The sequence below is a fragment of the Neophocaena asiaeorientalis genome, unplaced genomic scaffold (genome assembly GCF_003031525.2).
Source record: "Neophocaena asiaeorientalis asiaeorientalis breed wild unplaced genomic scaffold, Neophocaena_asiaeorientalis_V1.1 scaffold43, whole genome shotgun sequence".
Taxonomy (NCBI): Eukaryota; Metazoa; Chordata; class Mammalia; order Artiodactyla; family Phocoenidae; genus Neophocaena; species Neophocaena asiaeorientalis.
In genome coordinates this window covers 13,246,599-13,261,196 of record NW_020173674.1, presented here as the reverse complement: position 1 = coordinate 13,261,196, position 14,598 = coordinate 13,246,599, and the positions used below count along the sequence as shown (strand labels likewise).

Genomic DNA, 14,598 nt, shown 5'->3' with positions numbered 1-14,598 from the left:
TTTTAAGAGCAAAGCAAGATATAAGTAAATAAGTAATAGGCAAATCAATTGAACTAAGTACTTTAGGTCAAGTGCCTGATTTTCTACATAAAGCTAGTGAATTTAGTTACAACTGACATTTTTATTGATATGTTGTAAGGAGTTATGCTCAGTATTAACAAAACTTAGTGAGAAATTTACTTTCCCCATATATATAAAGATCTGTGCCAAAAAGCTGTTTTAAAGCATAAAGCAAACTAGCCTGCCATTCTTGATAACGTTCAAAAAAAGGAGTGTTACTTACGTGTCCTGCATATTGTCCGAATTTCTTCCTTAGCCCAACAGCCAGGCCAGTAAGACATTTTGCTGCCAGAGCCACCAACATGACATTGGTGTCCTTTCCAACAACCTACAAAGGGTGGAAAGAAAGGAAAACAAAAGAGTCACAGCCCCATAGAAGGGAACTGAAAATTTATTCTTAAAAGAACTGTGAAAGCTATTATGTAATGAATAGCCAACTTTGTTTCTACAAAAGAGGAAAGATTCTTCCTTGACAATATCAAATTTGGGAGCTTCCCTTCATTATGTTTAGTCTCCTATCTTAAAGTTCTACCGGTAAAATATACATAAAACTAGGTCAAATCGCTAACTCTCCATTTGTGGTAGTATGGGCTGTCAGCATTGCACAACTGTACAGGAGGTGACTCTGATAATGGCAGAGAAGCTGGAGGCCTGCTGACTTTGCTTTGGGGCAGGGAAAGCCAAAAGACGGTGTATCTCCAAAAGACACCACAGAGTAGCAGCTCTAAAATTTATATCCAAGAAACACCAGTAGAAACTGTTGTAGGTACCTTCAAGAAGCTGATGGGATGTAAACTATTATATATAGGATGGATAAATAACAAGGTCCTACTGTATAGCACAGGGAACTATACTATATTCAATATCCTGTGATAAACCATAATGGAAAAGAATATTAAAAAAAAGAATGTCTATATGTGTATAACTGAGTCACTTTGCTGTACAGCAGAGATTGGCACAGCACTGTAAATCAACTATACTTCAATAAAAATATTAAATAAAAAAAAAAAAGAAGCTGATGTGGACTCTAAATTGCAAATGCCATTGCAACCATTCCTCTGAGGGAGCTTCTGGCCTTGCAGCTGCCATTTTAGTTATGTAGTGATCATCAGACTTGTATTCAGAGTCTCTCAGCAGAGTCTCCTCCAGCAATGTTTATACTACCACCCTCCGATAGCATACCCTACAAGGCCCAGAACTTATCAAAAGTCATAGGTAGTAGCTGCATTTGTGTCAATCTAGCAAGACAGTGACTATGCCTCAGTTCCTTCCTAATAAGATTTTACTTTGGTATACTGCTCAAGTTAGCTGGTGTTAAAAAGCTGCTTTACTTTTAAGCGCTCCCAAACCCTTGTTTTTTCACTCTTTTCCCAGGTAGAAGTAATGCTTCCATTCTATTTTGGACTTTATCCCTAAGATCTGGTATTTCATAAGCAGAACAATTCATTCCAGATTCCCTGAATTAAAGAACCCCTAATGCATAGCATTCAACGAAGTTCTATTTGGCACCTACATATATTCCCTAAGTGCTGAGGAGTAAGGGTTAAAAGACTAACATTTATTAAAAACAACTTAAAAAACTAAGAATACACACACACACACACACACACACACACACACACACAATGGAATATTACTCAGCCATAAAAAGGAACAAAATTGAATCGTTTGTTGAGACATGGATGGACACAGAGAGAGTCATACAGAGTAAAGTAAGCCAGAAAGAGAAAAACAAATATTGTATATTAACGCATACATGTGGAATCTAGAAAAATGGTACAGATGATCTTATCTGCAAAGCAGAAATAGGGACACAGATGTAGAAAACAAATGTATGGATACCAAGGGGGAAGGTGGGGTGGGGTGGGAGGAACTGGGAGATTGGGATTGACACATATACACTATTGATACTATGTATAAAATAGATAACTAATGAGAATATACTGTATAGCACAGGAAACTCTACTTAATGCACTGCAGTGAACTAAATGGGAAAGAAATCCAAAAAAGAGGGGATATATGTATATGTATAGCTGATTCATTTTGCTGTACAGTAGAAACTAACACAACATTGTAAGGCAACTATACCCCAATAAAAATTTTAAAACATTAGATGCCATAATTTTATAGGTGCTTTATAATCCTTATTTTAATTTTCACTCAAACCCTATAAAGCAGGTACTATTACTATCTCAATTTTGTGGATTTCAAAAATTAAATAGAGGACTTCCCTGGTGATGCAGTGGTTAAGAATCCGCCTGCCAATGCAGGGGACACGAGTTTAAGCCCTGGTCCAGGAAGATCCCACATGCCGCGGAGCAACTAAGCCCGTGAGCCACACCTACTGAGCCTGTGCGCCACAACTACTGAAACCTACGTGCCTAAAGCCTGTGCTCCATAACAAGAGAAGCCACCGCACTGAGAAGGCTGCACTGCAACGAACAGTAGCCCCACCTCGCTGCGACTAGAGAAAGCCTGCGTGCAGCAACGAAGACCCAACAAAGGCAAAAATAAATAAATTTATTTAAAAAAAATAAATAGAGATTAACATGCTCAAGGTCACAGAGCTAGCAAATGGCAGTGCTGTGATTCAAACCTAGGTCTGCTTTGACTCCAAAGCTTTTGCTCTCTTTACTAAAGCATATTCTCCCTGTAAACTCATGGCAAATTCATTTTCCTTATGAGAAAATGAGATCAGGGTCCTAATAAACATTTTGTTAAATCTGTAATTACTATATATCTATGGAGTAAAAATTCTATTCAGTTTTGTATTGAACACATTATTGGTATTTGTAAACTTCTGGATTATTTTTCCTTACCAAAGCATCTCAGGTATTATTTACATGCTAGACTTTATATTTAACGTCTAAATGTATATTCTAGGAATGGTCATCAAAAACATGCCAGGCCCCATTCCAAGAGGTGCTAGTTCAATGAATTTGTGATGGGATTTGGATATCAGTATTTTAATATAGCTCAAAAGGTGATTTTGTTATACTTCCCCAGTTAAAGGCCATCATTCAATCCCATCCTTGAGAGACTACCTCTAGGGCTTCCCTGGTGGTGCAGTGGTTGAGAGTCCGCCTGCTGATGCATGGCGCAGTGGTTAAGAATCTGCCTGCCAATATAGGGGACATGGGTTTGAGCCCTGGTCTGGGAAGATCCCACATGCCGTGGAGCAACTATGCCTGTGCGCCGCAACTACTGAGCTCGTGCTCTAGAGCCCGAGAGCCACAACTACTGAGCCTGCGTGCTGCAACTACTGAAGCCCGCTAGAGCCTGTGCTCTGCGACAAGAGAAGCTACCGCAATGACAAGCCCGCGCACCGCAAGGAAGAGTAGCCCGACTACCACAACTAGAGAAAGGCTGTGCACAGCAACGATGGCCCAACGCAGCCAAAAATAAATTTAAAAAATTTTTTAAAAGAAGACGTTCTTAATTTAAAAAAAAAAGAGAGAGAGACTACCTCTAAAGTTACCATTAGCTCAATAACCAGTGGAAGGTGAATCTCAGACACTGATGATCCTAATGTAAAGTTTTGAAGAGGATCCTGTGAACCTATTATAGTTCAGGATATAATAGAAGATTGAATGAATTTATTGGTGAGCGATGAACCAGGCATCTATTACAATATCTGCATATTAACACTCACTGTCACACATCTCAGTTTGATTAAACAAGTTGTTCTTAACTGGGAAATGGGAGTGGTGGGGGGACTTCCCTGGTGGTCCAATGGTTAAGACTCCGCACTCTCAATGCAGGGGGCACGGGTTCCTAAGATCCCGCATGCCATGCCGTGTGGCCAAAACAAGCAAGCAAACAAACAAAAAACAAAACGGGAGTGGGGAATATGGAAAAGTGTTTATTTTTAAGAAAAACAGTGTATGTGGGAGGACTCTATTCCAGCATTGAGGAAAAACTCAGCAACTCTGTTCTAGAGCTGGGAATGAAAGCTTTAGCTCACAATGTTAACTTAACCTAAATAATGGGAAATATTCTATAATTAAAAGTGCTGTCACTTCTCCCATAAATCTAGGCCTACAATGTGATTTTAAGTAATAATTAGTATTTAACTTTAACTAGTAGTGTAAGCCACTAAACAGTAATCAAAACAAAAACACTGTTGACCAAACAAACAAACCAAAAACCCATCATGATTGTGTTTAGAAAACTATAATGAATACAAGAAAAAGAAAGACCAAGAAAGACCAAGTGAAAAAGTGTTAATAACACAGAGAAAGTCAATGGAGATTATATAATAAAACACCTTGAAAACCCACACCTTAAAGATGAAAAAAAATATATATATACCAACCAATATCCATAGGTAATTGACAAAGTCAAAGAAGCTATCTGAGGGGTGGGAGGGAGGGAGAAAAGGAATCTTATAAAGAACTATAACCCGTGAGAACAAGAAAGCCATCAAAATAAGCTAGGTCAGGTGACAACTTAGAAGAAGACAGTTTATGAAATAACTTCAGGAATATCATAAGGAATTTCAAAATGAACAGTTTTTTACTATTTGCATTAAAGGGTAAAATTGGGAAATTACTAAGATTACTTCATAAAGACACTAGAGAGAAGAAACTATTTACAGAAGGAAGAGGGATGGGTCTACAAAGACCAACACAGGTGAATATAATATGAATATGGTGTGGAGTTTGGGATTAGTAGATACAAATTAGTATATATAGGATGGATAAACAACAAGGTCCTACTGTATAGCACGGGAAACTATATTCCATTTCCTGGGATAAACCATAATGGAAAGAATATGAAAAAGAATATACATAGGGCTTCCCTGGTGGCACAGTGGTTAAGAACCCACCTGCCAATGCAGGGGACACAAGTTCGAAACCTGGTCTGGGAAGATCCCACATGCCTTGGAGCAAATAAGCCCGTGCGCCACAACTACTGAGCCCTCATGCTACAACTACTGAAGCCTGAGTGCCTAGAGCCCATGCTCCACAACAAGAGAAGCCATCGCAATGAGAAGCACATGCATCGCAACGAAGAGTAGCCCCCGCTCACCACAACTAGAGAAAGCCCACGCACAGCAACGAAGACTCAACACAGCCAATAAATAAATAAATAAAAATTAAAAAAACAGGGCTTCCCTGGTAGCGCAGTGGTTGAGAGTCCGCCTGCCGATGCGGGGGACACAGGTTCGTGCCCCGGTCCGGGAAGATCCCACATGCCGTGGAGCAGCTGGGCCCGTGAGCCATGGCCGCTGAGCCTGCGCATCCGGAGCCTGTGCTCCACAACGGGAGAGGCCACAACAGTGAGAGGCCCGTGTACCGCAATAGATAAATAAATAAATAAATAATTTAAAAACATAAAAACAGTAAACTGATTTAAAAAACCAAAACAAAATGTTGGACTTCCCTGGAGGCACAGTGGTTAAGAATCCGCCTGCCAATGCAGGGGACACGGCTTCAATCCCTGGTCCTGGAAGCTCCCACATGCCGCAGAACAACTAAGCCCATGCACCATAACAACTGAGCCTGCGCTTTAGAGCCCACGAGCCACAACTACTGAAGCCCGTGTGCCACAACTACTGAAGCCCATGCTCCTAGAGCTCATGCTCTGCAACAAGAGAAGCCACCTCCATGGGAAGCACATGCACCACAACGAAGAGTAGCCCCTACTCGTTGCAACTAGAGAAAGCCAGCACGCAGCAATGAAGACCCAACACAGCCAAAAATAAAAAAACAAACAAAAAACCAAAAAAACCCCACAAAATGTCATGTTAATTTACATTGACATTAACTTTTCATTGTTTTAAATATTTTAGCCACAAAATTAAGTTTCTTTTTACTTGTTTGTTGCCTTTGATTGGTTGCCCCCACTCCACCATGTAAAGAGGGAAAGTGCCTCCTGCTACCCTAAGATCTCACAGAAATCCACTGTCTATGTCTACCCAAATATAAAGACCCATAATCTTCTCTGTATAGAATACAGACAGAGCTTATATTCATAGTCACAATGCCAGTGGAAATCACAGAACAGTCTTCATTTGAAAATATAATATCCTAAGAAAATGCATGTAGAGAACATCAACTATTAACATTCCTGATTCCAATTAACATTCCTGATCATTACATAGGGAAAAATAAAAGCTTTTATTTGAGCCATTGAGAATTCAGTGCAATATATGTCTCCATAAGATTCCTGATAAAAATTATATGCTAGAACTTACAGAAAATCTGAAGCTCTCTTCAAGGCCACTAGAATCTCATTTCCCTTACCACCTTCTACCCTTCCTTTTTCCTCCCAGGCTCCAGGTTGGCGAAATGTTTTCTCTAGGGCAATTCCCTTTTAATTACAGTCAGTCCTCCATAACTGCAGATATGGAGGGCCAACAGTATTCATTGTACTATGCATTTTTATACAAGGAACTTGAACAGATTTAGTATAGGTGGGAGCACCTGGAACACCCCCCCTCCTCCCACCGGGGATACCAAGAGACGAATGTAGTCTTGCCTGGGTCTTTGGCTCTTCAAGATGGAAGACTGATGAACAACGATTTTGACAAATAATATATCCCTGTCTCCAAATCCTACTTAGAGGAAAGCAAAGGAAGGCTGACTGTGAGAAGATATGGTCCATCCTCATTATTTATGGATTTCATATTTGTGAATTCATCCACACATTAAAATTAACTTATAAGCCCCAAATCAATAATTGAGGCACTTTCCTAGTCACTCACAGACAAACACAGAGCTAGGAAAAATCTATGTTGCCTGATGTGCACATTCCTAGCTGAGGTGAACAATGCAATACTCTGCCTTCTTCTTTCAGCTCTCATACTGTACTCAAGTATCTTTTTCGTAGTCTATTTACTGCCTTGGTTTTTTGCATTTTTGTGCTTTTGATTGGGGCTTTCACTGTTTAAAATGGCCCCCAAGTGTACTGCTGAAGTGTCATCTGGTGTTCCTATGTGCAAAAGTGCTGTGATGTCCCTTTCGGAGAAAATAAATGTGTTAGGTAGGCTTTGTTCAGGCACGAGTTATATTTCTGTTGGCTGTGAGTTCAATGTTAATGGATCAATAATACATACTGAATAAGATGTCTTCAAACAGAATAAAACAAGGTTATGCATTGATCGGTTGATGAAAATGTGACCAGAGGGTTGCAGGACCTTAACGCTGTATCTTCCCTTGGAGCAATGGTTCAGCATTTGCTAATTCAGTGTCTGTGGTGACTTTACAGAACATAAGTACTATGAATAATGAGAATTACTCTTATATACACATATAATTAAAGAGTAACCTCCTCCCCCCACCATGCTAATCCTCTGCAATTTCAGGCCGAAGAAGCAAACAAAACATTTTCATCCTTGCTATATTCAAGAAGATGTCTTCAGGGACTTCCCTGGTGGTGCAGCGGTTAAGAATCTGCCTGCCACACAGGGGACATGGGTTCGAGCCCTGTTCTGGGAAGATCCCACATGCTGCGGCAACTAAGCCTGTGTGCCACAACTACTGAGCCTGCACTCTAAAGCCCATGAGCCACAACTACTGAGCCTGTGTGCCACAACTACTGAAGCCCGTGTGCCTAGAGCCTGCGCTCTATACAACAAGAGAAGCCACTGCAATGAGAATCCTGTGCACTGCAACGAAGAGTAGCCCCCGCTGGCCACAAACTAGAGAAAGCCCACACGCAGCAACGAAGACTCAACGCAGCCACAAATAAATTAATTAAATGAGTAAATTAAAAAAAAAAAAGTTTGTTATTAAGCTCTATAACTACATCCACAATTGTCTGACCTATACTTTCAGACTTTATGAAAAGCCAGTACATACAAAAATATACACCCCAGCATTCAACTTGTTTGGACCTAAGCAATAACAAAGGAGTATTTCCTAAAATATTTCTTTCTTATTTAGTACTTACCTGCTTTATAATTGACCACATATCCCCAGATCCTGCACTTTACATGCTGATATAATACAAGGTGGTATCCCTTGCTATCTAATGAAAAACACTCTTCATATTTAATATTTGTCCCATTAAATAGAGCCAATTTAAAAAGCTCATTCTGTAGAATTATAAAACTAGAATATCTGGTTCTAGATCAGCAAGATTCTCTATTTCTTGACATTTGTACAAGCTACAAAACAGCATATTTAAAGTCAAAGTGATAATAAACAAAGATTGAAAACCAATCCCTCTAAACTAGCCTAGGACAGTCATTTTAAATAACCCTTAAAAAAATGTATGCCTATAATTCAAAAACCATCAATAGTGTTCCCTAAATGGCAATGCAACTGTGGTAAAAAGAGATTGACTGATGAAGAAAAACTCAATGGCCTGGTCTGCTGTTGGGATACCAATGCTGAAACTCCTCACATTTACCTTCTTCAAAGCTTTTACTAAATCTGCATAATCGCCTGCTTCCAGTTTGGGGTTTTTCACTAGTACTTCTACAGCTTCCAGGGCTTCTTTTCTTTCTTGCCATTTTTTTGCCTCCTACAAGACACAATATGAGTCACTTGTAGAACAGAAAATAAGAGCGCAAAATACAAGTCTATTTCTTGCATGCTACTAATTCAAAGATATATATTTTTTGTTTTCAGAAACTTTCTAAAGCTAGTCAGAAATCAAAATTACAAAACTGTGTAGCCAATCAGAATGTTTTGCTCATATACACAAAATTTTGTTTATATATTAAAAGTATTTTTGTAACATTTCATAACCCTAATGTTCTACAATAAGTAAACAGAATGAAATGCCATAGACTTTTCCTTCTCATTTTCTGGGTAAACTTTAAGCAAGTGTTAAACAGAAAACATTAATAGAAAGTATTTCTAGCATATCTCACAGCGGCACATCTACAGGAGAGAGGAATTTCCATATTGATAACATTAGAAAGACCAGAAAAGAACAAACATATAACCAACAACCAATACTGTTCTAATCCTGGATATTAGTTTTCCAGATTGTAGGTATAATGCTAATTTTTTGTTTTGTGGCCATAAAGTACAATATGCTTCACTAGAATTAGAATACTCACTATTGGAGAGAACTGGGGATAAAAACAAGATGACAAACCCATCACCCTGAAGGAATTACAATTCAATTCAATTTATCAAATATTTATTTGTTAATCAGAAGATAACAGGATACTCAAGGAGCTGATAGCAGAGGTAGGATGATCTTCAATAAATAACTATCAGGTCATGACGACTGTGACAGGAGAAGTACAAGCTGCTTTGGTAATACAACAAGAGGACTTAGCCCAGTTTAGGCTTTCAGGTACAATCTCCCCCAAGAAGTGATGCTTAAGGTGGGATCTAGACGATGAAGAGTTATTATGAGGTAAATGGGGGGAGAAGAATGTTATAGGCAGAAAGAACAGCATATTAAGGCCTAGAGTTTAGGGGGGAAAAAAAGTTTGGCACATTTGATGCCAGGAGAAATTCAGCATGACTGGAGCATGGAGAGTGAGAGGAATTAGAGATGTGGCTGGAAGGTAAGTGGGGACCTCAAAGGTACCATAAATCACACCTCAATGGCTACAGTATGATTTCAGACATCATCTTAAAACCCATGGAAGCCACTGAAGGATTTTAATGAGGCAATACTATGGGAAGATTTCCATTTTCAAAAATGACACCTCTAATTATATTGTGAAATATGATGGGAAAGAGGCAAGAGCAGACAGGGTATCTTGTAAGAAGATTATAGCAGCATACAAGGCAAGAGCTGATGGTAGTGGCTGGGATAAAACTTTCTCAATTGGGGATAATTTTGTCTCTTGGGGTACATTTGGCAAAGTCTGGAGACATTTTTGACTGTCATGACTTGGAGGAATGGTATTACTAATATCTGATTGGTAAAGGCCAGTGATGCTGCTAAACATACAACAACGCCCATGCAATTCCCCAAGCAAAGAAATATCTGGCAAAAAAATGCCAACAGTGCCAAGGTCAAGAAAGCCTGGGGTAGGGGGAAAAAAAAAAAAAAAAGAAGTAACCCCGGGGTAGAGAAAGAAATCCTGGGGATGGAGAAAGGGGGATGAATTTGAGAGATATTTAAAGGTAAAAACCAGACAGACAATGAGGAAAAGATATAAGTCAAGAATAATGTTCAGGTTTCTGGCAAGAAGTAAAAAGAAGGACTAAAGTAGGTACATATACAAAGTAGTATGGGAACAAAGAAGAAACAACTGACTCACTTTATTAGGGAAGATATGGGGTGGAAGAGGGTGCACCAGAAAAAGGGCTCAGAAAAGCACTCTAATTATATTCAAGTAATTATTTAAAATGAAAGAAGTCTACCATTACTTACAATTTTGTCATAGAAGTCTTTGGGAAGTTTGGAAAGAATTTCTACTGCTTCCAAAAGCTCATAAGCATCTATCTGTGGTACCTCATCACCATCGTCACCACCTTCCAGGAGGAAAACAAAACAAAACAACCCTTAAAAATGGATGAAATGGGGACTTCCCTGGAAGTCCAGTGGTTAAGACTCGGCCTTCCAATGCAGGGGGTGGGCATGGGTTCAATCCCTGGTTGGGGAGCTAATATCCTGCATGCCATGCAGTGTAGCCAAAAAAAAAGAAAAGAAATAGTTTTACTTATTAAACAGTTATCAGCTGTCCTTTCACACCCCTGATGAAATCTTGATACAGGAGGGATCAGAATTATTAATCCTACAAACCATAGGATTGTATGTATTTTATTAAACAGCAATCCTACAAAATGCACCTCGTGAACACAGGTTACTGTGACAGGGCCAGTTCTTGCTAATTTGTATAGAAACCAGCATTGAAAAGTGGCTTACCTCCCTCAGCATCTCCACCAGCAGACTGCTGCTGTTCCAATTTAGCTTCTAGTTCTTGCTGGGAACGCAAAAACCTACTTGGTTTAGGAGCACCTGTTGGCAGTTTGACCCATTCTTCTTCTAGTTCTTTCAACTGCAAATATCATAAAATATTTTAAAAACATATCTATATCTCTGCCATTAGAGAATATATTTATATTTACTAATAGATCAGAATCCAATTTCTTATTTATGTGGCTCTAATAAGGCAAACAAGAAAAGATAAATTTAAATTGTGCACATTTTGTAGTATGAGTCAAATTGATGTATATCTACTATACTGAAGATATATGACTAAGCACTTAGAAGAATAAAATCCACTTTTTAAGACACTCATTATTTCATGAATTCACATATATTTGCAACAAAAAATGTCTCTAAAACCAACTGAAATATAAAAAATAGAATGCATTTCGTCTAAACAGATATTAAGTCCTGCCACCCAAAAGTATTATAAAAGGATCTTATAGGACTTCCCTGGTGGCATAGTGGTTAAGAATCTGCCTGCCAACGCAGGTGACACAGGTTCCAGCCCGGGTCTGGAAAGATCCCACACGCCGTGGAGCCACAACTACTGAGCCTGCACTCTACAGCCTGTGAGCCACAACTAATGAGCCTGCACTCTAGAGCCCGTGAGCCACAACTACTGAGCCTGCGTGCCACAACTACTGAAGCCCGTGTGCCTAGAGCCTGTGCTCTGTAATAAGAGAAACCACCGCAAAAAGAAGCCTGTGCACCGCAACAAAGACCCAACAGAGCCAAAGATAAATAAATAAAGTAATTAATAATAATAAAAAAAAGGATCTTATAAACTGCTATAGATTCAACACTAACCTACTGGCATCGGTGAATGCATAGTATTTAATTTGAGAGGACATAGTAACAGTAGAAACAGGTATGCTCAGAAAAAAATGATTTCAAAATTAAGAATGAAAAATAATTATTTGTAAGGACAGAATATCAACAACAATGACAGGAAGGAAATATCTTCATGTTAACCTTATACAAAGACAACCAAAAAACTTTGTGCCTCACCTGGACAGAGTTTATACTTTGTAATGGGGGTCTCAGAGCATCTCGAATCCATCTATAAATCTCCACAGCAATTAGTTTGGCTTCATCTCGAACAGCCTTCTCTCGAGACTCAAAGAGTTTTGGCAACACTTTGATAATTGGCTTCAGTAAGATGATTTTGGAACCAAATTCACTAGAAGTAAAAATTGGAAAAAAAACTGTCACCATGCAATATGCTTTGGTAAAGTGTTAGCCTGAATTCACTCAAACATAGTTCTATATCTGTATATAATAGAGACATATAGGTTGAGTTTTTTTAGGGAAGAAGAAAAAAGAAACTTATAACAACATCTGTATTTAGATGCCATTCTTCCAAGAATATTATTTAATGTCCAGAGCCCAAAATAATATTACCATTTAAAAACTTTCTAGGTAACCAGTCTAGGAATTACTCAAATCTAAAATGGATCAACACTTGTGTAACATCTTAAATACATATGTATGACATTAAGTTTAAAATAGAAACAAATCAATTTATAAATATTTAGATGACTGAAATCGACTTTTAATAAGCTTGCTTATTTATTTATTTATTTAGCCTGCGCTGGGTCTTAGTTGCAGCACATGGGATCTTCGGTGCCACATGTGGGATCTTTAGTTGCAGCATGTGGACTTCATAGTTGCGATATGCGGACTCAGTTGTGGCATGCATGCGGGATCTAGTTCCCCAACCAGAGTTCGAACCTAGGCTCCCTGCATTGGAAGCATGGAGTCTTACCCATTGGATCACCAGGGAAGTCCCTTAATAAGCTTTTATTAGCTCTTCTATGTAATTACGGGGATTCACTCCACTTGATAGATCACCAATCCTCGCAGTGTGTCTTTCATTCCTAATTCGAAGCTATCACACTATAACTTCAGGCAACTTAAATCTCTCTTTGCTTCAGTTTTCTATGGGGAAAACAGTTGCATTCTGCCTTCTTAAAAAGGCAGTATAGGGCTTCCCTGGTGGCACAGTGGTTGAGAGTCCACCTGCCGATGCAGGGGACGCGGGTTTGTGCCCCGATCCGGGAAGATCCCACATGCCGCGGAGCGGCTGGGCCCGTGAGCCATGGCCACTGAGCCTGCGCTCCGCAACAGGAGAGGCCACAACAGTGAAAGGCCCCTGTACCGCAAAAAAAAAAAAAAAAGGCAGTATAGGGACTTCCCTGGTGGCACAATGGTTAAGAATCTGCTTGCCAATGCAGGGGACGCAGGTCTGAGTCCTGGTCCAGGAAGATCCCACATGCCGCAGAGCAACTAAGCCCGTGCACCACAACTACTGAGCCCGCATGCCACAACTACTGAAGCCCGCGAGCCTAGAGCCCGTGCTCCGCAACAAGAGAAGCCACCAAAATGAGAAGCCCTCGCACCAACGAAGAGTAGCCCGTTTACTGCAACTAAAGCCCGTACGCAGCAACAAAGACCCAACACAGCCAAAAATAAAATAAAAATAAATACATTTATAAAAAACTAAAATAAAAAGGCAGTATATTTAACATTATATATCTGTCACATATCATATTTTTAAGTTCCCAACTTAAAAATATAGCTTTCTGATTCACTGCTAACATTTCTGAATAACAAATTCTAGAGCAAGAGAGATTCAGTTATGAAAGAAGATTGACATTCTGTAGTAGGATCCATATATACTATTTATCTATTATCTAATGTACACAAATGCAACAAAATGTTTCAGTAATAGCTACTGACACACTCTAACAGGTTAAAGAAGGAGACTGAAAATACTTTCCCTAGAAAGTGATATTTAACAAGACACCAGTTTGTGTAAATGGTTCAAATATAGCCATCATAGCATGAAAATAAACCAGATGATCTTCAATATTTCCTTTAAAATCTTCTATTTTAATAGAAAAAAAACATTCTAACTTGGTTCAGCAGACCTTTAAGACTAAAGGAAAAATAAGAACTTAGAGCGACGATAAACCATTCTGTTTAGGAATACTCATCACAGTGTCTGAAGAACCTAACATTTAGGATCTCTTAAACTTCCTTTACATTACTACTGTTTCATCTCATTTTTGTTTATTTGTTTCACTATCCTGGCCTAGTTCTGAAAGATATTTAAAAAAAAAACAGATGGAGCAGGTCCAAATGGAAAATAGATACCTTAACAATACAAAACCTAATCTTGATATTACACATATTACTATAGGGGGGAAAAAGTTCTAAAAGCTTGTTTTAGGGGCCACAGATCATTTTTGGTCTCCTGAAGCTACCACTAACATAGACAGCTTGAGGAAGCTCTGGAACCAAGGACTGAACAGTTCCTGAAGGTCCCAGAGAGCTATCTAGTAGTTCTACTATAGATTCTGAGATGCCTTAGGACAAATAAAGAACCATACAAGGATGGGACTAAACAACAACATCTATAAGGAAGACATAAAAGACAATATACCTAACTTGTCCTTTTTCTACCCTTATTCTCCCAGTCAGCTTAAAAATGAAATAGCCAGAGTTTACAGAACTCCAGATTAGAAACTTCTAATTTTAAGGTAGAATATAGTATAATATATATTTTTATTAAGAAACTCATTACTAAGGACAGAACAGATCTATTAAGACAAGCACCAATTTGACAATGCAGTCAATTCACTAAATTTCTAAGACAACAGAATGAACACACTATTTACTACT

General features: G+C 38.9%; 1 protein-coding gene across 3 annotated transcripts in view; it reads right to left on the bottom strand.

The window, feature by feature from the left end:
• The window catches only part of CKAP5 (cytoskeleton associated protein 5), a 108,181-nt gene that overhangs the window by 53,765 nt on the left and 39,818 nt on the right, over positions 1–14,598 (bottom strand). For all 3 annotated transcript variants that reach the window (XM_024748843.1, XM_024748841.1, XM_024748842.1), the window contains 5 exons: positions 11,923–12,094; positions 10,849–10,981; positions 10,354–10,454; positions 8,419–8,532; positions 284–388 (listed from right to left, as the gene is read on the bottom strand). In XM_024748843.1, coding sequence (XP_024604611.1) covers positions 284–388; positions 8,419–8,532; positions 10,354–10,454; positions 10,849–10,981; positions 11,923–12,094 — 625 coding nt within the window. The remainder of the gene's footprint in view (positions 1–283; positions 389–8,418; positions 8,533–10,353; positions 10,455–10,848; positions 10,982–11,922; positions 12,095–14,598) is intronic.